General features: G+C 46.7%; 1 protein-coding gene across 2 annotated transcripts in view; it reads right to left on the bottom strand.

The window, feature by feature from the left end:
- The window catches only part of VMA21 (vacuolar ATPase assembly factor VMA21), a 51,817-nt gene extending 30,864 nt beyond the window's left edge, over positions 1 to 20,953 (bottom strand). The window contains exons 1-3 of one of the 2 annotated variants that reach the window (XM_056130293.1): positions 20,813 to 20,953; positions 15,522 to 15,631; positions 10,557 to 14,908 (exon numbers count right to left, since the gene is read on the bottom strand). In XM_056130293.1, the coding sequence (XP_055986268.1) occupies positions 14,766 to 14,908; positions 15,522 to 15,631; positions 20,813 to 20,865 (306 nt within the window). In that variant the 5' untranslated portion in view covers positions 20,866 to 20,953 and the 3' untranslated portion in view covers positions 10,557 to 14,765. Of the gene's footprint in view, positions 1 to 10,556; positions 14,909 to 15,521; positions 15,632 to 20,812 lie in introns of those variants that run through there. The other variant, XM_056130292.1, reaches the window with a different exon arrangement.
- Positions 20,954 to 22,575: the final 1,622 nt, after the last annotated feature.

Here is a 22,575-nt window from a genome sequence, read left to right as displayed (position 1 = left end):
AATAAATAAATTAAAAAAAATAGCTTTCTAAGGCGTGGATTTGATTCTGGGTCTTGTTGCAAACCTTTCGCTGAGCCCGTTTCAGGAGCCTAACATAAAGCTGCGTCATTCCAACAACAAACAAACACCGTTTCTCTGGATACAGCACAGCAGAAAGGGAGAGGAGCGGAGGGTGCATGCCGGGCGAGACCCACAGTTGCATCCCTGGAGAATCCCAGGATAATCGCTCCCTACATAACCTCTGGAGAACCTCCCCTTTGGCTCTGCCAGAGCAGGAAACAGCATCCTGTCTCCTGGCAGACGCCGGGCCTGCTGAGGTATGCGTGCGTGGGCTCTTTCCAGCCTCCAGCCTCAGCCCACTGGGGTTGCAAGTATTGCTGTTCTGCCCCTGCTCTGCTCTCAGAGCCTGCAGCTCTTCTCCTGCCATAGAGCACCTGCACTTCTGATTCTCCTTGAACCCTGCCAAACCCTGCCCCCGCTGCCTCCCTAACCCCAGGTCTCACTGTTCTGCCTCCGCTGTATCGCCACTCCTGCCCTCTGCCACAAACGCTCCTACCCACCTCCAGCCCCTGAGCTCCAAATGCAAGTCAGCAAGGTCTCCACACAGCTAGGGTCTCCTCTCTGAGGGGCTGTGGACTTTCGTGAGCCTCCAGCATCCCATTTGCAGACACCTATGTGTTGCTGCTCGCTGACTATTTTCCCTGTCAAGGTGGAAGATATTTGCCTCTTGGCCCTATACACACCCCCAATGTGGCCACACATTGGAAGGTCCTCATTAAAGATTTGCTGGATTCCTATCTGTGCGCGTGAATACAAAGTCTGATCTCTCCAGCAGTAGCCCCCAGAAAAAATGAACTGAAGAACTACGCAGACTCGCAGAGCGTAAGTGGAAGAATGCTATCGAAAGGATTGCCCTTGGCGGGGCCTCCTACTTATACGCTTGGGAGCTTCGCAGGAGTTTCATGATTCAAGCAATTATTGAACTGCCTCAAGTTTCCTTATAATTCACTTGCAATTATTCTGAAACATAAACAACCGGCTCTGATACTCAGTTCTGGCAAGCTTCCTGTCTAAGTATGCAAACTTATTAAGAAAAGAAAATCCATCTCCAGTAGAAACTAAGGTTATAGAAAGAATGACCAGACAATACCTTAGCCCCTAGCAAAGCTGGAGGAGGGGGCTTCAGGGATCCCCAAGTTAGTATTACTCCCTAAGGTGGCGACTGACCCCTTATTCACCTGAAGCATCCATCCCCACGATGACATAATGATTTAATTTCCAATGCTTTGGGAAAAGACTATGTCATATTTATTGCACAGCAAAGCAAAAGCTGCTACATGGTGTTCCATAAAGATATGGCAGTGAATTTCTTGCATTTTCTGTAGAAATCAATCTTTCTGACTTCTAAGCACAACACGAACTGCAAACATCTTGCTCACTGTACACCAAGAAGACCCATATCAAGAAATACTTCTCTTTCTTTTTTTTTTCTTTTTGGGTCACATTCGACAATGCTCCTGGCTCTGCACTCAGGAATTACTCCTGGTGGTGCTTGGGGGACCATATGGGATGCCGGGGATCAAACCAGGGTTGGCCTCATGCAAAGCAAACGCCCTACCTGCCATACGATCGCTCTGGCCCCAAGGGAATACTTTTCACCATCTTCTTTACAGGACTTGGATGCAGCCTCAGTAACCCTGCATGGGTGCAGCCCTGTATTGGACCCCCGGCACTACAAAATAAAGACCGTAATGTACTCCCCTTAAGTCCAAGAGGTTATATACTAAGGTCACTTGGGAAATCCACGTTTCTCAATACACCATCTGCTTCTTTAGCAGAAAGCGCCGATCTCCTGTAACTCTGCCACAACTAAGGGGCCAGCCTAGGGGGGAGAGGAATCGGGCCCCTTCCCAGCTTCTCTGTGACTTGCTGTGTGACTTTTTAGCAAGCCCCTTTCCTCATCCTGGGTCTCCAGCACACAGAAAGCGTCGCTGGATGACTGTGAAGTACTGACTCGGGTTTCCAGTACCTGGAATCTTCAGGTTCGTCCCGAGGAAGGAGGAACACACAACAGCTCCCACAGGCACCTTCCGCACTTTGATAGACAAGAGAGGGGTGGACTCAATTCGAGTGATAGCTAGGATTCTTATTAAATACTGCCCTGACTTATAGTTTACTAAGACCAGGCAATATTGAAATAATAGCCAAACTGGGTCTAATTACTAGGCCTAATTCTTGCTGGTTTAAAACTCCTAGACATCTCTGCCCCTGACGTGCTCATTTAGTAACAGGGAAAGCAATAGTTTCAATACTCCTGTCAATCCAAGAATCCACTTGTACAAGGGGACACAATTAATATATATCCATCGGGAATCTGTGCTCATAAAATACAGATGAAAACTATTCCGGTGTGCAAAACAAGCCCCGTCAAATTACAGACGCAATGATGACTAACAACTGATTTGGTGGAAAATTACTTTGTGCGTTCGAAGTCTGAAATATCGTCAGAACAGGAGAGAATAAACAAAAGAATATGATCAGGGTTAGACTGAATCCACAGGATATATTCTAGGAGAGGCCCTTAACAAGCTGGATAAAAGATAAGTTTACTCACCAGGTGAAGTTAATAAAAGACCCTTTAACTAAGATTTCCATGACAAAGCTCTGCTCATTTTCTCAGTGGTGAGTCACTGCCCTTTTGCTGGCATTATTCTAATGATATGAGATAGAAGAAAAGGTCACAATTTAGATCAATGCCATCTCTGGATGACAGAGTGGGTGAGTCACCAAATAAAATTAATGCCGAAGCGTGGTTACAATTTTTTTCAGTATATAATCTGCGTACAATACATCCAATACTTGAGGGCAGTTGGTTGCTAGGTTTCAGCCTCATTGAAATTTCTTTTAGTATAGCCAAGAAATATGGAAAAATTTCAAGATGATCACTGAATTTACCATAAGGCAATCAAAGGTGTCTGCATGTTAGCCGGAATCATTCTAGTGAATGCTATTTTTTAAAACAAAGAAACTCAGTGTTACAAGATCGTTAGAAATCATTCTAACCAGGGCCTTATAGAAAAACGCTGGCATTATTGAGTCATATATTTAATATGTAGGCTTTAGCTTTTATACAGCTTTATTACTGTCCCTGGGAAGCAGTGACCAAATGGAGAATATGCCCTTGAATGTAACTGAAAAGTTTGTGATTTTTTAAAAAAAAATGTTTATTATAAAGATGTGCTTTATACCTCAGTAAAGGACTTAAAAATAAAAACATGAACAGCACAAAAGTATACATCATTTAGGATCACAAAAAAAAACAACAGTGAAATACCACTACACACCTAGCACAGTGGCCCAAATGCAGAACACAAAACAGCGAGAGTTGGTGAAGGTTGGTGGAACTGGCTGGTGGAAGTGAAAAACAGTACTGTGGAAAACTTTCTGGCAAATTCTTATGAAGCATATTCTTACCATAGGATCCAGGAATTATTCTCCTTGGAATTTCTCCAGCGAGCTAAATATGTCTGTGCTGTGAAAATCTACACGTAGATGTTTAGAGCAGCTTTATTTAAACCTGTCAAAGATTGAAAGCAGCTAAGTCCTTCGATGGGTGAACGAACAGATAAATAAACTACGGTACACCCAGACCATGAAACACTATCAGCGCTACAAAGAAATGATCAGGCCCAGAAAAGACAAGGAAGGAACTTTTTACAAATGGCTGTATAAAAGAAGGCAATCTGAGTGAAGACGGAGACTGGGTGATTCCAGCTCTATGATACTCTGCAGAAGGTCAAATTACAGAGAGAAAAGATCAGGATCAGCTTTGCCAGAGATTGGGAGACGGGGTACAGCCAAGGGATGAGGAGATGCAGCAGATGATTTTTGAGGGCACTAAAAGTACCCTGTATTATACTATAATGGGGGATACAAAATAGTATGCATTTGGCCAAACCCACGAACATACACCAAGTCTTGACTCTAATGTCGGTTATGGACTTTGGGTGATTCTAATGTGCCAATGTAGGGTGACCGAACTTAGCAAGTGTACTAGACGGGTTTGAGATGCTCAAGGTGGGAAAATGAAGGGGATCATATCAGAACTCTATACTTTGCACTCACTTTTGCTAACCATTTAAATCTTCCCTTAAAAATAATCAATTATTATTTTTTTTGTTCCTTAAAATTTTCATTTTTTTAAAAAAATTTTTATAAGTGAAACACCATGAGGTACAGTTATAGACTTACAAATTTTTGTGCTTGGGTTTCAGTTATACAATGACCAAATACCCATCCCTCCACCAGTGCCCATCCTCCACCACCACGGGTCCCAGTATCCCTCCCACCCCCCATCCCACCCGTCCCACCCTGCCTCTGTGGCAGGGCATTCCCCTCTGTTCTCTCTCTCCTTTTGGGATTTGCAGAAGAGGCAATGAGTGGCAATCGTGTTTGGTCTATAGTCTACTTTCAGCATGCTTCTCCCACCCTGGGAGGATCCTCCCAACACCCTTTATTTGGTGCTCCCTTCTCTATCTGAGCTGCCTTTTCCCCTAGCACGTGTGGCTGGTCTCCAAGTCATGGAGCAAAATTCCTGGTACTAATCTCAGCCATTTATTTTAATGTGCTGTAGTTCTTCTGTAGGTCCTTTTCCAAATGGTAGATTTTGCACTAGGAAGTTCACCATAGTCCGTTGGGCTAGTTTACAAGACACTCTGATAAGATTCTCAGAAAATCCATTAAACCGTCTTTACAACATAAAAGACAATGACTTTACCCCCAAAGAAGTTGACATAGTACAGAGGGATATTAAGTGCCCAAACTGGCACTGCATTTTGAGAATGAAAATAATGAAATTGACCAAGGGAAACAGGGGCTAGGGGGATTGGTCAATGGTTGGAATCAACCAGAAGTGTGTGTGGGGGTGAGGAGGGGCGCAGAGGGTAGGTAAGTTAGAGAAGATAACCAGTATGAAAATAATAGCTGGGAATGATCACGCCAGACAAGAACTGGGTGTTAAAAGTAGGTAAAGGGATTATTACTGATAACCTTTCAGTATCTGTATTGCAAATCACAATGCCCAAAAGGAGAGAGAGTGAGAGAGAAAAGAAAAGTGCCTCCCATAGAGGCAGGCTGAGGGTGGGGTGAGGGGTGATGGGAGGGAAACTGGGGATACTGGTGCTGCGAAATGAACAATGCTGGAGGGATGGGTGTTGGAACACTGTATGATTGAAACCTAACCATAAACAGCTTTGTAAGGGTCTATCTCACAGTAACTCAATAAAAAATTTGTTTTAATTTTTATTAGTGAGACACCATGAGGTACAGTTGTAGACTTACAAATTTTGTGCTTGGGTTTCAATTATACAATGATCAAATACCCATCCCCCCCACCAGCGCCCATTTCCCACCACCACGGGTCCCAGCATCCCTCCCAACCCCCATCCCCCCTGCCTCTGTGGCAGGGCATTCCCTTTTGTTCTCTCTCTCTCTCCTTTTGGGTCCTGTGGTTTGCAAGAGAGGCATTGAGTGGCAATCATGTTTGGTCTATAGTCTACTTTCAGCATGCTTCTCCCATCCTGGGAGGATCCTCCCAACACCCTTTATTTGGTGCTCCCTTCTCCATCTGAGCTGCCTTTTCCCCTAGCATGTGTGGCTGGCCTCCAAGCCATGGAGCAAAATTCCTGCTACTAATCTCAGCCATTCTTGGGTGTTAGTCTCCTATTTTGTTACTTTATGTTCCCCAGATGAATGCAATCTTTCTATGTTTATCCCTCTCTTTCTGACTCATTTAGTAAAATAATTTTTTAAGTAATGAAATATCCAACATACTAACACTTACATTGTTGAAATAAGTATATACATTCTGTGTGTGATTAGGAATCAGGAAGCTTGCGCCTTGTGACATAAAACAAGTTATTTCTGGTGAGAGGGCCACCCCAATGGTCTGTGCTCAACCTCTTGCATTGAAGGTGATCATATCTGAGGATATTATAAAGTTGATTATCAGTAGTAAAAGCAATGTTAAAAGAGGTAACCGCATAAAAAATTTTTCTCATTTGGAATTGTGGAATTACTACAAATTAAATTTTATTTGGGGGCAATATCCAGTGGCAATATCCAGTGGAATTGTGGAATTTTATTTGGGGGCAATACCCAGTGGCACCTAGAAACTTCTCCTGGCTCTGCGTTCAGCAGTGACTCCTGACGGTGCTTACGGGACAATTCAGTACCAGACATGGAACCCAGGTCTCATACATAAAAAGCATATGCTCAGCCCACCGAGCCACCTCCATGGCCCATTTTTGACTTTAAAATGATTTATCACTGGCTTAGTTAGCTTCACACTTCTCTTACCACTTCTACCCCCACACTCCCAATGGCGTAGTGCCAAGCCAGAACCAAAAGGACGCCTCTACCCAGCGATAGCACAGCGGTAGGGCGTTTGCCTTGCACGCAACCAACATGGCCGACCCGAGTTCGATTCCTCCGCCCCTCTCGGAGAGCCCGGCAAGCTACCGAGAGTATCTCACCTGCAGGGCAGAGCCTGGCAAGCTACCCGTGATGTATTCGATATGCCAAACACAGTAACAACAAAGTCTCCAATGGAGACATTACTGGGCCTGCTCAAGAAAATCAATGAACAACGGGAGGACAGTGACAGTGACAGTGACCCACTCACCCGACCACCCCCTTTCCCTCAGGTCACATTGTTTTCACCGGGCCTTGGAGTTGTTCATTTTTGTTTTTGTGTGTGTGTGTGTTTTTTTTTTTTTGCTTTTTGGGTCACACCCGGTGATGCACAGGGGTTACTCCTGGCTCTGCACTCAGGAATTACTCCCGGCAGTGCTCAGAGGACCATATGGGATGCTGGGAATTGAACCCGGGTCAGCCACGTGCAAGGCAAACGTCCTCCCCGCTGTGGTATCACCCCAGCCCCGGGAGTTGTTAATTTGTGTTCTCACCGTTTTACTTGTTTCAGTTAATCATGTTCCAAAGAGGAGTGGAACCAGCCCGCATTCGCCTTTCACCTCCTTATTTCTCTAGCGCCAGCATTTCAAGACCCGCCCATTGTCTCAAAGCACACAATTTCATCTTTTCATGAGCAGATTCTATGGAGTATACACACCACGGCTTCCCTATCCAGACGTCTGGGGATGGGTATTTAGAGTGATTACATGATTTGGCTAGTGTTGCGGATGTGGTAGCACAGTTAATTTGCATGCTGGGTTCAATTACAGCAGCACACACACAAAAAAACAGGATTCAGGGTCAGGGATGTAGTTTGATGGCAAAGCATCTCCTTCCCTGTGGGTGTGTGGCCTCAGGCTCAATCCCAGGGTACCACCAAAAAAGGAATTTTTATTGTTTGGAGGAATAATCATAACACAAGGCTAAGCACTCTCCTTACAAGCATGTGGTCGTGAGGCAAAGTCTCTGGTGACCCGCATGTGCCAAGTGCAATTTTAACGGCTCTGCTGCGTAAGCCCGGCAGCTCTACCCTGCTGTTCCTGTTTCCGATGCCACATGCTGCACTGCCAAGGGGGAGGGAGTAACTGCAAACAGCTGAGTAAGACCCACAGCTGGGAAGCGACCACGAGTGTAACTTGTGTGTGGCATGTGTGTAACCTGGTAAGCATGGGCACAAGCAAACAACTCAAGGACTGCAATCTGTGGTGAGCACCGCGGCCAAGGGGATGAGCACTGCAACCGGTGAGCACTATAACTAAAACTGTGGGAAAGAGAGTAGAGTGGGAAAGGAGCTCACCGTGCCAGCAGCCGGCCTGGATTTGATCCCCGGCACCCCATACACTCAGTTCCCAAGCAGCACCAGGAGTGACTCTGAGAGCGGAAGCATGAGTCAGCCCTGAACATCGCCAGGTGTAGCCCAAACTACTCCCCGTCCCACCAAAAAAAGTAGCATAAAAATGTGGGAGTCGCTCCATGGCTTGGAGGCCAACCACACATGCTAGGGGAAAAGGGAGCACCAAATAAAGGGTATTGGGAGGATCCTCCCAGGATGGGAGAAGCATGCTGAAAGTAGACTATAGACCAAACATGATTGCCACTCAATGCCTCTCTTGCAAACCACAACACCCAATAAGAGAGAGAGAACAAAAGGGAATGCCCTGCCACAGAGGCAGGGTGAGATGGGGGGATGGGGGGTGGGAGGGATACTGGGATCCGTGGTGGTGGGAAATGGGCACTGGTGGAGGGATGGGTATTTGGTCATTGTATAATTGAAACCCAAGCACAAAAATGTGGAAGTCTGCAACTGTACCTCATGTCTATTAAAAATAAAAATTAAAAAAAAATTGCACCCAATAAGACCTGTCAATTGGAAACAGATTCCAAGCCTTACTTACAAGTTACCAAGAAACTCTGATAAATTCATCATCATGAAGATTTAAATTCAGTCAGATAAAATAATAATTATTGCAACAGTAATAGATAACTGACCCCATAAAAATATTTCTTGAATCTATTTATCAAAGTTCTCTACAAAATTTGCAGCGTTAAAATTGACACTTTTCAAATTTCTTTGAATATAAATGTACTGTTTTGTATTTTAAAAATCCTGAACAATATAACTTACTTGTACAAAATGCTACTGTTTAATAAATGTTAAAAACTTTAAAAAAATGTGGGAGTCGCACGGCCAGGGAGGCATGTACCCCCTTCACCACAGGCACATCAACAACAATGACGGGAAGGAGGGATGGGCTAAAAGCAACAAGGTCAAGCCAAGGACACGCCTCTTGGCCCTCCATCCCAACATCCACACCCATCCCCGCGGCCACAGCCGCATGTCTGTAGGGACCCCGCCACTTCCCCAATCTGAACTGAACCTCATGGCGGCAAACCCATCTTGGGAGTGGACATGGCGTGGCCCAAGCAAACCAGCTCCCAAGTGACCAGTTTGGAGCTAGTCACCGGTCCAAGCAGAAACCCAAGCTTGGCATTGCCTGGCCAATGTGACTGGCCCACAGGTGGGCGTGTACCATGAGTTAGCCCCAAGCACAGCCCAGGGATGACTGTGGTGGAAGGCTGTGGCCCACCACAGTGGTGGACATGCTGTCATAATGACACCACGGGACCCCCTGTACCAGATGTCCACGCAGAGAGCACATCGGAGCCAGGGAGCCCTAATCCTAAGGACTGGATTGGCCCTGGCTGGCCAGCTGCGACCATGGCACCTGCTCCTTAGGGGGGCTCAGTGGCAGGGCAGTGCCCGCGTGCTGGCGGGTGGCAGGTACTAAAGAAGTCCAGGTGGTAGGTGGTGTGTAAGGCACAGGGCACCTGCTTCTCCCCATTGGGTAGACAAGGAAGGCTTCGCTAGGGCGGCATCCAATTGTGGCTGGAAGTAGGCACCGGGTTGGGAGCAGGGGAGCAGCTGGGAGGAGACAGAAGTCCTGTGGGTGGGGAGGCTGGTAAAGGCTGAGCCACGGAGGCACGGAGGCCAGCGGCCTCCCTCACAAGCTGCCCCTAGGAGACCAGAGCTTACAGACAAGGTGAAGATCTTGTTGGATCATTTTTTTTTCAATCCTGGGGTTATGGCCAGTGGTACTCGGGGCTACTCAGCTTGTGCTTGGCGGGGGTTTGGGGGGAAGACACTCTCGGTGTAGGGCTCACCCAGAAGACCAGACAGTGCCTGGGCTCAAACCCAGGGTCAGTTGTCTGCAAAGCACCCACCCAGCCCTTTCAGTGATTAGCCTGGCCCCATGGCAATAGTTTTGAAGGAAATTCGGGGCTTTGTGGTGCAGCGGCTATGAGAGCAGAAAAGCAGAAGCGCGAGAGAATCGTTTGAGGTGCCAGGCAGAAATAGCAGAGAAGAGACCCAGGAAGCGCCTGTGCAACGTCTTTCCCTCTGGGCCACCGCATGCTCCTGGGAGGGAGAAAGTGCTCACCAACGAACTGCATGTTCTACAAAGGTTGTCCTAAATGCATCTTTAAAGGGCCCGACAGCAGAGTGAGTACGAAGGTACGAAGTACAGAGAAATGCAAGCACAGGGGTGGAGGGGCGGGAAGGCGGGCCCCACACAGGACAGATAGATGCCTGAAGAAACCATTCTTGGGTCTCTCCGTTGCTCCCTTTACCTCCCATACCAGATTCCCTGTCACTGTTCAACTGCATTTCCGCCCTCTCCAACTCAAATGGGCCCACTGCAGAACGGGCCCCTTCTGACGACCCCCCCACCACCACCACCAATTTGAGCATCTCTATCCACGGTCCGGTCCTCCCGTTGTTCATCGATTTGCTCGAGCGGGCCCAGTAACGTCTCCATCATGAGACTCGCTGTTACTGTGTTTGGCATAGCATCTCTATAAATAGCGAAGATGAGAGTTCTGCCCATATTCTCCAAGGCACAGGGGCTCACACATCAAAAAGTGGGAAGGTTCGAAGTGGAGAGAGGTGGAAGCTGAGCGCATGCAGGGGCCAGGCTTCAGTCCCCACTCCATGGTCCCCTGAGCACCCGCAGGCGCAGCCCCCAAACCAAAGCAGAACACAAACAGGTTAATGAACTTATTAGGAAATCAGTCCGGACACATGGAAGTAGCGTTATGAACAAACTTTAATGACAACAGATGGTTAATTGATACAAATCACAGGATAGAATATAATGAATACAAAATCAATCCAGATAATGGTTAGAAAAGCATCACTTGCAACAGGAAATCTGGTTCAGGTGACTACAGAGCTCCAGCTTCCCATTTTGATAATTACACGGCTTTAAATGGGGCGCTTCTAAAGGCCGCCCGTACTCAGGGCTCTGCTCATGACTACAGCGCATTCCACGGCTCGAGCGATTTCAAAATCCTACAACTTTTCAGCATCGATGTCAAGAGACATCTCGTAACAGGTTCACTATGCAAAACTCAAAAAAGAGCATGTGAACTTTCTTTGCAAACTGTAAGGTGCTGTGCAGATGTTGTTAGCTATTGCTATTCTTACTGTTCGGTGAGATTTCACTGAACTTAAAAAAAAGAAAATTATTCTGTGTAACTGACAAATATGACTTAGAAAACAGCTTATAAGGAATAGATATTACTTTCAAGTATGAGTAGCAATAAAACAGGCAAGGAAAGTGTGGCCAGGAGTGAAAAGTCCAGGAATTTTGGACTGTTCTAATAAGCATATAAAATCTTATGCAGGTCACATATTATATGTTAATTTCCCAGGATCCCTAAAAAGTATTTTTCTCTGGAAGTCCTTTACCCCTAAAAGACAAGATCTTGTTGAAAGTTGTTATGCCCACCAACTGCCTCTGGGCGCCATGTAAGCTCATTAACGGGCATAATCCAGAAACTCACAAATAAATCTCAGAAGAGAGCAACACGCTGAAGAGCTGCTTCCAGACCCCCAAATCACCATCCAGTTAAAAACATTTTAACTCCAGCTCTATCACCCTATTTAAAATTTTAGATTTCCTGGAGCGAAATCTCCTACTTGATGCCACTGATGTACGTTTGGTGAGGTGTAAAGCAGAAGGCAACCAATCTTGATCCAAAGAATATATAATATTAGCACACAAGACTCAACTTGTAACATGTTAGTGATCTCTCATACAGGGGCTTAATTGCTCCAAGGTGAGATACAACGATTTTCAACACTTTTCTCTAAGGAAACCTTTCTGAATCATTTTTAGTGGATTATTCATAACAAGCTATACAAAATAAATTATTTAAGATCTGCCTTTGGGGCAGGTTGGAGTGGGAAAATTCAAAATAATGGCGGTGGAACTGGTGTTGGAATATTGAATGTAATCAATTATTGTGAACAACTTCATAAAAATAGAATTAAAAAAAGTGAAGATGATGCTTCAGGCCAGTTCTTATAAGAACTCTGACATGTAAGAGGAGAGCCTGAATTTAAGGGTAGAGCCTGGGGAAGACAAAGGGTGCCTGACCGCAGAGAAATGAACTACTGACCTAAGAAAAGGGACAAACTGGGACAAAATACAGGAATCAACCATTTTTACAATGGGCGTAACAAGATTCTACAAGCCAACTTAAGCACAAGTGAAACAATAAACAGGAGCTTGTCTAGGGAGAAATACAGATACATCAGCCTTAAGCTCCAAACTGTTTTACTTCACGTGCCGTGTCACAGCTATCCTTGGGGACACCGTATTTAGTTGTTTCTCTGGGTTTCTATGGGTACTCTAGCTGTATAGAAAAAGTTTGGAAATGGAAAATAAATACCAATCAGCTGCCTGTTTTGGAAAAGATTCTGAGATTTTTTATGAAAACTGCAGATTAAGTTCATATCTCCAAATTTGTCCTGAATTATTACAATGCATTTGTTAGCATAAAAAGTATGTTAGATTTCCATGAAACGGGCCTGTTTTCCCCCAATAAAGGCTTATTCAAATTCAAAACTGAATCCTGCTATTACATGTAAAATGGTACCCACTTGACAAGCTAATGACATCAGATGCATTCTACAGCAGACTTATTATCTTCGAGCACAATGGGGAAAATGATTATACTCTGAGGGCAAAATGAGAACTGAGGTGAGAAAGGCGATGTGTTAGGTGAAACAGAGTGAAGTCAGTACCTCATACTGACATTTCAAGCTCTACTTTCTGACATTATTCTCATAGTAGCTTTCAAACAACAGTGAATATAGTCACATCTTCAAATTTGTCTCAGGGCCCAAATCGAACATTTCTTTCTGTACATCCTGAAGTATGTACACGGTGCAAGAGGAAATGAAACATCACAAAAAATAAACCTGTTTAGCCAATATCATATGTTGTTTCAACAGAACAAACAAGTAAATTAACAGTTAAACCCATAGGAGTAAATTAACTGGCTTAAAGGCAGACCTATATTCTACTAATCTTACAAGTCTCACAATTTGTTGTGAGACGTTACTGGTGCCCGCTCGAGCAAATCGATGAACGCCGGGACGACAGTGCTACAGTAATCCTAACATCCAATCCCAGCTTACAAACTGTTGGCATGTTTTTCTGAGAGGAAATTACAACTGATTTTGTGTGTAGTCCCGATTTAAACACTTGCAGGAAAATACCCATATCATATCTACATAGCAAATGTCTGAAAACAAAATAATCCAATAATGGGCATTAATACTTTATAAATTGCCCAGTATCCCCAAATTACAAGAAAAATCTTAACAATATAGAAAAAGAAAACAGGTGAACAATTCTAGGCATGACAAGGCATCTGAAGAAGGAATCACCTAAGAAATCTACTACACTATCCAGAATTCAAATAGGGATATTCTACAATGTTAAATTTGTACAACTTTATGCTAAAATTGTCTTAAGAAAACACTTTATACTTAGAGTAGCTACTCAAAGAAGAGATTTGACCTGTAGATTACTTTTATCTATAAGAATAAAAAATAATCCGACAATAAGCATATTTTTTCTCAGCAATATATACAAATATCTCCTGGTTTTGTCATAATAATAGCTCTCTATATTTTAGTCCAGTTCCACAACATCAAAAATAGGGGTGAACAAATCAATCAGTAATGGCAAACACAGATGGGCAGTTCCATGGGAATTCTCACTAACGGAATACTTTAACATTTCTAGTTAAAAGAATGAAAGCAGGTGCTGTTGCTGAGTAAATGACCACCAAGCACTCAAGTGAAAAGATGCAGGTGAGGCTGGCAGAATGTGATCTTAAACCGGATTTTCAGTGAGTATTAGACTACCCCCAGGACACGCACACTGGATGTCAACCACAGTAGTAGTTATCTCCTGGCGACAACGGACAGAGATCTGAAAGTTTTCTTCCCGCTTCAGTTTGCAATCTTCCAGGAGTGTTTGGGATGGCATACAAGAAGTATCAAGAGGCTGGAGAGAACACCAGCTGAATACTAACCTAAAAATCACACGGTCTTTTTGAACGACAGATCAAAGGAGATCGGCAGAATTGGTATAAAGGACAAGGCTGTCCTGCAAGGGGCCTTTTTCCTGGTTTCTGGCCATATCCAGTGATGGTTTACTCCCGGCTCTATACTCAGGAATTACGACTGGTGGTGCTTGCGGGAACCACATGGAGTGCTGGGGATCGAATGCAAGTCGGCTGCAAGCAAGGCAACCAGCTTACCTGCTGTAGTATCTCCCCAGCCCACCCGCCGGGACGTTCGGAGAGCAGGCTGAGGAACTGGGGGCTGATTCCCGGCCTCAAAACCTCGATTCCCCAGAAAACCATCCCATCACAGCAATGGGTATGACTCAGCATGGCTGCCCCAGGAAATAAAGAAATGGAGTCCAGGGATTACAATTCATGAAAAATCTATCAGTGACATTCAGATTAATTCACAGAACAATTTTCCATAGGAATTCACAAGGGAAAATCCTGTGGCCTGCTATTTTCATAATAGTTAGACAAAATATTCCAGAACCCAGTTCGGACTGGGTTCGCTGAATACATACATCTTAATTTAACTAGAGGAGTAATGTTCAAAACTAACCAGAAGGCCAGATGCTATGAGACAAATTTTAAGATACTTCAATTCTTCCAAGCACAATGTTAACTAAGTTGACACTTATTTGCAACCACTTTAAACTCCCAAACTCTCATCTGTAAATAAGAGGTTCATACAGTTAAAACTGATAATACAAAACATTGTATTAGTAGGATCAACATTTATACTTGTCAAATGTGACTCCTTGAGATTGATTTGAACGTGTTCTTTCAACTTTATTGAAATCATGACTACCCCAGAAGCGTCTACCATTGTAAAAAAATCAATTTAATACTAGCAAAACGTGATGTTGACATTAATCCTGTTTGCCTTCTCGCCACTGCCGTGACCCTTCACTCCAGGCCACGTAAACGAAGAGAGCCAGCACCACGTGGACGGCGACCACAGCAACAATAGCGGCATAGAAATAGCTGTCCCTAGCGGACATCCCAAAGGCGCCTATCAAGAGAAAAAACAAGTTGATTCCAGTGGGAAACGAATTTTCATCAATAACAGATCTACTTAACTGGTCAGGCAATTTAAAAGCAACACTTTAGGGCTGGGACGCAGGTCAGCAGCTGAGTACTTGTCCCAGACGTGTGAGGCCCTGGATTCAATCCCAGCCACCACAAATGATAATGGAATACAAACTAACCCTTCAGTGATAAATCAAGTACTTGTTAAAAGACCTGATTACCTTCTCTCTACAGAGGAAATTGTTTTGAATGAAAACTAGAATTGTCACTTCATCTGAGAACTTGAGCATCAAAAGGAAGAATGTCTAATCTCTTCCTTCCAGCGTCTGCCACAAAAAGTACACACTCCCAGGTTCCTCCCCACAGCGGCCAACTCCTGCTCTCAGAGAGGTACTAAACAATAGGATCCACAAGCTATTTCACAGGAAGCCTGAATGACGGTGTCGAGCTAAAATAACTAACAGTGCTGAGAACGTTCATTTCATGGGGACTAAGATTAAGAATACCCAGTTTACAGCTCGAGATGAGGTCGTAACAGCACGGACGCTTGAACGTAGTAAGGATGGGAAGCACCTTGATTTGCGGTCTAAGATTACCTTCAAATACATAAGACTTAGTCGTGAAATATAACCCAATGGGAACAGTGATCATTAAAGCGGTGAAGAACAGGAGCGTCTTCAGGGTAGATGCTAATGAACTTTCATTTCTGGAATAAAGTAAACAAAGAGAAAATCAGAAGCTGCACAACTATTTGCAACCACTGGGTCCATAAACAATATAACCCACAGAGAGGACGCTGGGAACTAGCCTTGTCTTGGATGCAGTGGACACAGGAAGGACAGCAAAATGGGGCGGGGGATTCAAAATGGGCAAAGGTTAGAAACCCAGCTGCGGACCCCCCTCCCAGAGACTTTCCTTCACAACCCAGAAAGCAACATGAGTCTATTTGCAAAAGTGGCTTCTCGTCTCCAAAGTGCTGTGCACAACTGCAGAATTTACAGTTCGGTGGCCAGGGAGAAGATACACAAAACCAACTCAAGACCCTTCTTCACTAAGCATCCTATTAATGGTTAGGGGAAGACCATACAAATCAGGTAGGACAAGCACCCATAATCTTAGAACAATCTTGGTGCCGAAGCAAACACACTCCAATTTCGTTGTAATTAAATACCTACAGTACCTTTTAGATAGTCTTCATTTAGCATGGAGGCATTAAAAGTTTTATGCTGTGGTCATGGGGACAGCTGAATACTAATCTAAAATCAAAGTCTTTCTGAATGACAAAACAAAAGAGATCACCAGAGTTGGTCTTGCAAGGGACCGGTTTTTCTGAATTTTAGTCATACCCAGTGAGGCTCAGGGGTTACTCCTGGCTCTTCTTCTTTCTCAGCAAGAAAAAGGCCCCAAGTTTGGTCCCTGAAGCCACACAAACCTCATCAGCATCATACAGGTGACCATGGTTGCCCCCAAAGAGTACTGCATCACCGCAAAGTAGAACTGAACTGCTATTTCTGCATTGTGAAGGCAAGCACCGCTGGGATTGTGCCTGCCCTGGCCCCACTGGGTGTGACCCTGAGAAAAAAAACTTAAAGTACAAGTTTTAAGAAGTCTGGTATTAAAACACAGCCTGTACAGTGAATTCTTATTGTTGTTGTTTGTCTTTGGGATGCCAGGGTTCAAACCTTGGTTGGCTGTGCCATACCCACCACACTCCCTCTCCAGTCTCAGTGCCCAGTGAATTCTCAGAATCCACAGACTATTTGAAAATCAAAGAAATATGCAATGGAAGAGTGTCATTCCAATATACACTGGTTCTATTATGAAGAATGCAATCACGCTTTTTAAATTTATATACTCACTGGTGGAGGGATGGGTATTTGATCATTGTATAAACGAAACCCAAGCACAAAAATTTGTAAGTCTACAACTGTACCTCATGGTGGTTCACTAATAAAAATAAAAATAAAAATAAAAATAAAGAAAAACAAGTCTGACAGACTCTTTTTTTGGCTTTGGGGATCACACCGGCGGTGCACAGGACTTACTCCTGGCTCTGCACTCAGGAATCACTCCTGGCAGTGCTCGGGCGACCATATGGGATGCTGGGGACCGAACCCAGGTCGGCCTTGTGCAAGACAAATGCCCTACCCACTGTCCTATTGCTCTGCGCCCGATACACTTTTAACCTTAACAATATCAAGAGTCACAAAACAGCACAAAGGAAACTGGGTAATATTTTAAAACCTCCAATAAGGGGAAGATTAATTTGCAAATGACATATAGTATATCGAGACGTTAAAAAGAATTTTGGTGAAAACTTAGAAAATATCCACAGGACCAATGAACAAGATCTTGCTCCGGGTATGCAAAGCAACAGTGGGAACAGAGCCGTACCTGTCAGCTCAGTCTTCCTCCCCTGGGGCCACAGGGCCAAGCCCTGCCCCATGGGTGGTCACAATATTTCAAGTGGGCCACAGCAGGAGACTAAAGTGCTAGCGAGGAGGACAGGAGCCACAAGAAGGAAACGAGGCCCGAGGCACAGAAAGCCTGCAGGCTAAGCCTTCCGAGTCTGCTCTGTCTGCAGCTCCATGTGCCAACCTGCTGGCCCTTAAAACCTGGAATCTGCATGATCTGATTCCAGGCTGAAAACTGCTACCACACCCCAATGTCTGCTAGTCCAGCTGAACGGGGGAAAATATATGCACAGGAAAAAGGATGCCAAGATAACATACAAAACTATTTTCCCATTTGTTACTTTACTGCATTTCTCACTAGGCAGACACTGAATTGGCCCTGTGTGCACTGCTGAAAATGCAACAGCCTGAAGGTCCCGGAAACCTAGGCACCCTGCACCTATCACTTGATCCACGGAAAAGCCCAGAGCACTGAAGCTCTCTTCGTTTTGTCTGAGATCCTGGACTGCTAAAATAAACCCTCGCTACACTACCTAGCACACTTCTAATTCGAAGCTCACAGGCAACAGTCAGACTTCACTTTCTGGCAGCCCTCAGCTAGGGGCTCCAGGTTCTTTTGGTGGTGCACAGGGGTCAGCCTCCTGGTTCAGGCTCAGTACTCCAAGGCCCTCCTACCCCAGAAAGCCCAGCCTCAAGAATTCTTTTGTTTTTAATCATTGTGAGACACACAGTTCCAAGGTTGTTCATGACTGGGTTTCTGTCGGTGTTCTAATACCCATCACCACTGGACACTGCCCACCACTAATTGCCCAGTTCCCCACCCCAGCCTGCCTCTATGGCAGGAACTTTTCCTCTTTCTTGCTCTCCTCACTCTCTCCTTCCTTCTGGGCACTTTGGTTTGCAATGCAGGTACTGAGAGGTTATCATGCCCAGAAGGATCATTTCCAACTATCACTGGCATACTGGTTGCTACTCTACCCTAACAGCCCTCCCTGTGCCCTCCTATTTCTGGCAAGTTTCCATCTGTGGACCAATCCTCCTGGTTCTTGTTTTTACCATCCATGGGCACTAGTCTTCTTATATATCCCACTGATGAGCACACTCATTCTGTCTCTCTCCTTTGGACTCATTCCACTCAGCATGATACTCTCCATGTCCTTTCATCTATAAGCAAATTTCATGACTTCATTTTTCAGGCTCAGGAATTCTTAAATTATGTCAGCAGCAGGGAGTTTTCTGGTAGCCAAAAAAGGAAGCATCTCAAATTTGTACCAATGGTTTCCATCTGGAGGGGGGCTGGCCACACAGGGTAGCAGTTGTGGTAGAGTTACTCCTAGTGGAGTCTGGGGGGACCATATGTGATGCTGATGCCGGGGAATGGAACCCGGCTCAGCTACATGCAAGGAAGGTGCCTTGGCCCCTCACCACACTCTCTCCAGCCTTCTGAGAGTTTCTGTAAAACCCATCACTAGAGTAAGGAACACATGGCCCACTCAGGCATATTTTTAAAATAAGGTATAAACTGAAGATACATTCTACGATTTAAAACAGAAAACAAAACCAGAATAAAATAAACAATAAATGTATGTGAACAATCTAATACTTTTGACAACTTTTGAATCATCTTTTAACATAGGCCACTGTGCCACTCGATTCTCACCTCACATACCTAAGTTCACTGCAACTGTGCCCGAGAAGGTGCTCTTTAAAGGAAATTTATTGATTGTGTAATCTTCAAGGGGGCTGGAGCGATAGCACAGCGCGTAGGAAGTTTGCCTTGCACTCAGCCGACCTGGGTTCGAGTCTTTCATCCCTGAGAGCCCGGCAAGCTACCGAGAGTATCCCACCCGCACCACAGAGCCTGGCAGGCTCACCGTGGCATATTTGATATGCCAAAAACACAGTATCAAGTCTCACAATGGAGACTTTACTGTGCCCGTTCTACCAAATCTAGCATATAGATGAACAATGGGAGGAGAGTGTTAATCTTCAAGAATATGCACATTTGCAGTAGTTCCACTATTGTGTCTATCACCTCTCCTTCCAAATTCTTGTTTTTAAGAAAACTTGTTCTTTGGTGCTTTTGTGGTGAGTTAAAGCATGTGTATGGGGTATGAAATTTTCACATTCTCTAGCCAGAGAGAGAAATGAAGCTTGAGACTACAAAAGGAAGCTTAACTGTCTTTTTTGTTCTTTAGCGGATGGTATTTGAATATTATCTGGTCTGGCTACGAGAAGTTTAGCATCTTTTCTGCACCTAAATTTCTAGCTCAACATACTAGAAATAGCGCCTTCTATAACAATTTGTAGTTTATTTTCAACTTTCCACTTTAAGGTCCCTAAATGAGCCTTTCAATCTGTGTCCTGACCTCATAAATATGGGACTCAGAGTAAAGTTTACTATACACTCTTTTGAAAACAAGTGAACTTCTGGCTGCCAGTCACAGCCAAGGGCAGTTGGGCAGTCTACTGGTGCAAACCAGTTTGGGCAGGGCCAGTGATTTATTCTAAAACAATCATCTGCTGTTGTGCAACTGTTCTCTTTCCGGGGTCCCTGAGCTGTGGTGTTGATCGGGACATTTCTGAGACTCGTTAAATAATGCAAAAGTCCACATTTAGACTTGGCCTCACACAAAAGATATAATTCAGGACGAAACGTACACAATTCCCATCCTCGGTACCAGTTTACCCGCTTTCTACAAGTTTACAGCCAGCACTGAGCAGGGTGGGCCACATCTCTCGGCCACCAGCGAGCCGTCAGTGAGGAGTTTGGGGTACTACAGATGCTGGCATGTGCCTCTTAGAGAGCAGTGGCCAGACCTGACACGACACTGAGACTGTGGCCCTGCCAAGGCCACGGAGCCTCAAGGATCACGGGCAGAGTGGGTGGGCCGGGCGAAGAGCAGCTTCGACACTTCCTGCGCGCGAAGCCGGCCTCGTGGTTCGGCACGTGTCAGTTACTTGCTCTGAGTCAATATCATCGTCTTTAAAATCAGGAAGCGAAAACTTTGGGAACTCTGCCGAGGAAAGGAACTCCAGGCCTGGCCCTCGGCACCTTCCCCCCACCCCCACCCCCGTTCTAACCGGGCTCAGCGAGCCGGAATCGGGGACTCTGGGATACCGACCACTCGCACCCCGATCCACCCGACGGGCTCCCCGAACGAAGCGGCGTCGGCCCGCGGCCAGCCCCGCCGACGGGGGGGGGGGGGGGGTCCCGAGCCGGAGAGGGGGACTCATTCCTCGGGGTGCGGGTGGGGCCCAGACTGCGGGACCGCCACCTGCACGACGGAGGGCGAGGGACCGGGACCCAAGCCGGGACTGCGGGCCGCGCAGGATTCCTCTCCCGTGTCCCCCCAGCCCGCCCCGTGCGCCCACCGTCCGGCCGCGACTCTTCCCTGGGGCCCGCCCCGGCTCCGGACGCTCCAGGTCGTGGTTCGGGCCCCCTCCCAGCCCGGGCCGCCGCTCGGGGCTACCTGACGTCGGGCGGCTGCAGCGCGTTTAGTGCCGCTTTGTCGAGGCGCTCCATGGCGGGTCCGGCGGCCGCGGACGCTCGGCTCCGTGGGGCGCCCAGCGGCAAGCGGTCGCGCCGGAAGTGGCGGCTGGCGCCGGGACGCAGGGCGCAGGCGCGGCGCACCGCAGTGACGCAGGGGGCGGGGCGGCGCAGGCGCGGAAGCGGACGCGGCGCGTCACGTGACTCACCGGGGCGCGCGGCGGGGCGGGGGTGGCAGCGAGGCGAGACGCGAGCTGGGCGAGCGGCCCAGCCACGGCACGTTGAGGCGGGCCTTGTCGCGCAGCGCGGGCCGCATGGTGGGCGGGCACCGGGCGCGCCTGCTCGCGCCCGCCCTGACAGCACCAACCCCCCCGCACCCGCACCCCGATCGCCGCCCGCGAGTCGGGCCCGGAAGCCGGGGCTGCTCGGGAGGGATGCACAACCCGTTCTCGGAGTTGAAAACAAAGTTTGCCGCTGCTCGGCGGCTACCAATGAGCGGGCGGCGACTCGGCGAGCACGGGGGCGGGAGTGTCCAGCTGGGCTCGGCCTGGACAACACCAGGTTGCCGCTGGTGACTAATCCCGAGGCAAATCCCAGCGCGGTCAGCGCCCGGGATGGCCCGCTCGTTTCCGCAACACGTGGATTGAGCCAGAAGCGGTGGATGGTGTGAAGAGCCGTGGACTGGGCAGCAGGGAACCCGGGACTGAGTTCAAAGGGAGCTGCCCTCAGAGGCCTCATCAGGGGCAAGAACCACTCGAGCCAGTGGGAGAAAGTCTGGCTCTGGCGTCAGCAAACTACCTACTGGGGATAAATGGAGACAGCCTGCAACCTTCTCTGCAGCTGGCTTTTTAATCTTCCCCCCGTCCCGGGTGCACACCCGGAGCTGACCGGGGAACTAGGTGATAGGTGATGCCGGGGATTCAACTGGGCCTTATCATAAGTCCTCCTAACTCTCTCACCGGCCCTAATTTATAAACGAAAGATGCTATATTAGGTAAAGGCTATATTTAAAAAGAAAATAAATTGTGCCCAGGTCCCAAGCAGTTGTGGCGCTCACCTTACAGGTGGCGGACCGGGGTTCAAGCCGCTATGACCCCCAAGCTGCACCGTGACTCAGTGATTCCTGAGCACAGAGCCAGGAGTAAGCCCTGTATGCATGCGCTGGGAAAGCAGATAGGAATGCCCGGGAAAGAAGGAGTTTCTTGAGAGAGGAGAGTGCCTTGTGAAATAGAAGAAAGGACTTCCAGGGCTGGGTAGATGGTCCAGTGGGTAGGACACTTGCCTTGCACACGGCCACTCTGGATTCAGTCCCCACCAGCCACACGCACGCACAGCCAGAAGTCATGAGCACACCGAGTGCCAGCCCCCCCACACACACACTCCAGAAGAGAAAACACACACCCCGATTTTTGGGTTTTTTTTTTTTCCTTAAATTTTTATTAGTGAAACACCATGAGGTACAGTTGTAGACTTACAAATTTTTGTGCTTGGGTTTCAGTTATACAATGTTCGAATACCCATCCCTCCACCAGTGCCCATTCTCCACCACCACCAGTCCCAGTATCCCTCCCACCCCCATTCCCCCCATCCCACCCTGTGGCAGGGCATTCGCTTTTGTTATCTCTCCTTTTGAGTGCTGTAGTTTGTAAAAGAGACATTGAGTGACAATCTTGTTCGGACTATAGTCTGCTTTCATCATGCTTTTCCCATCCTGAGAGGAACCTCCCAACCCCCTTTATTTGGTGT

This window comes from Sorex fumeus, unplaced genomic scaffold (genome assembly GCF_029834395.1).
Source record: "Sorex fumeus unplaced genomic scaffold, SorFum_2.1 ptg000075l, whole genome shotgun sequence".
NCBI classification, from domain to species: domain Eukaryota; kingdom Metazoa; phylum Chordata; class Mammalia; order Eulipotyphla; family Soricidae; genus Sorex; species Sorex fumeus.
The sequence above is the reverse complement of the archived record's forward strand: the minus strand, read 5'-3'. Positions and strand labels throughout refer to the sequence as shown.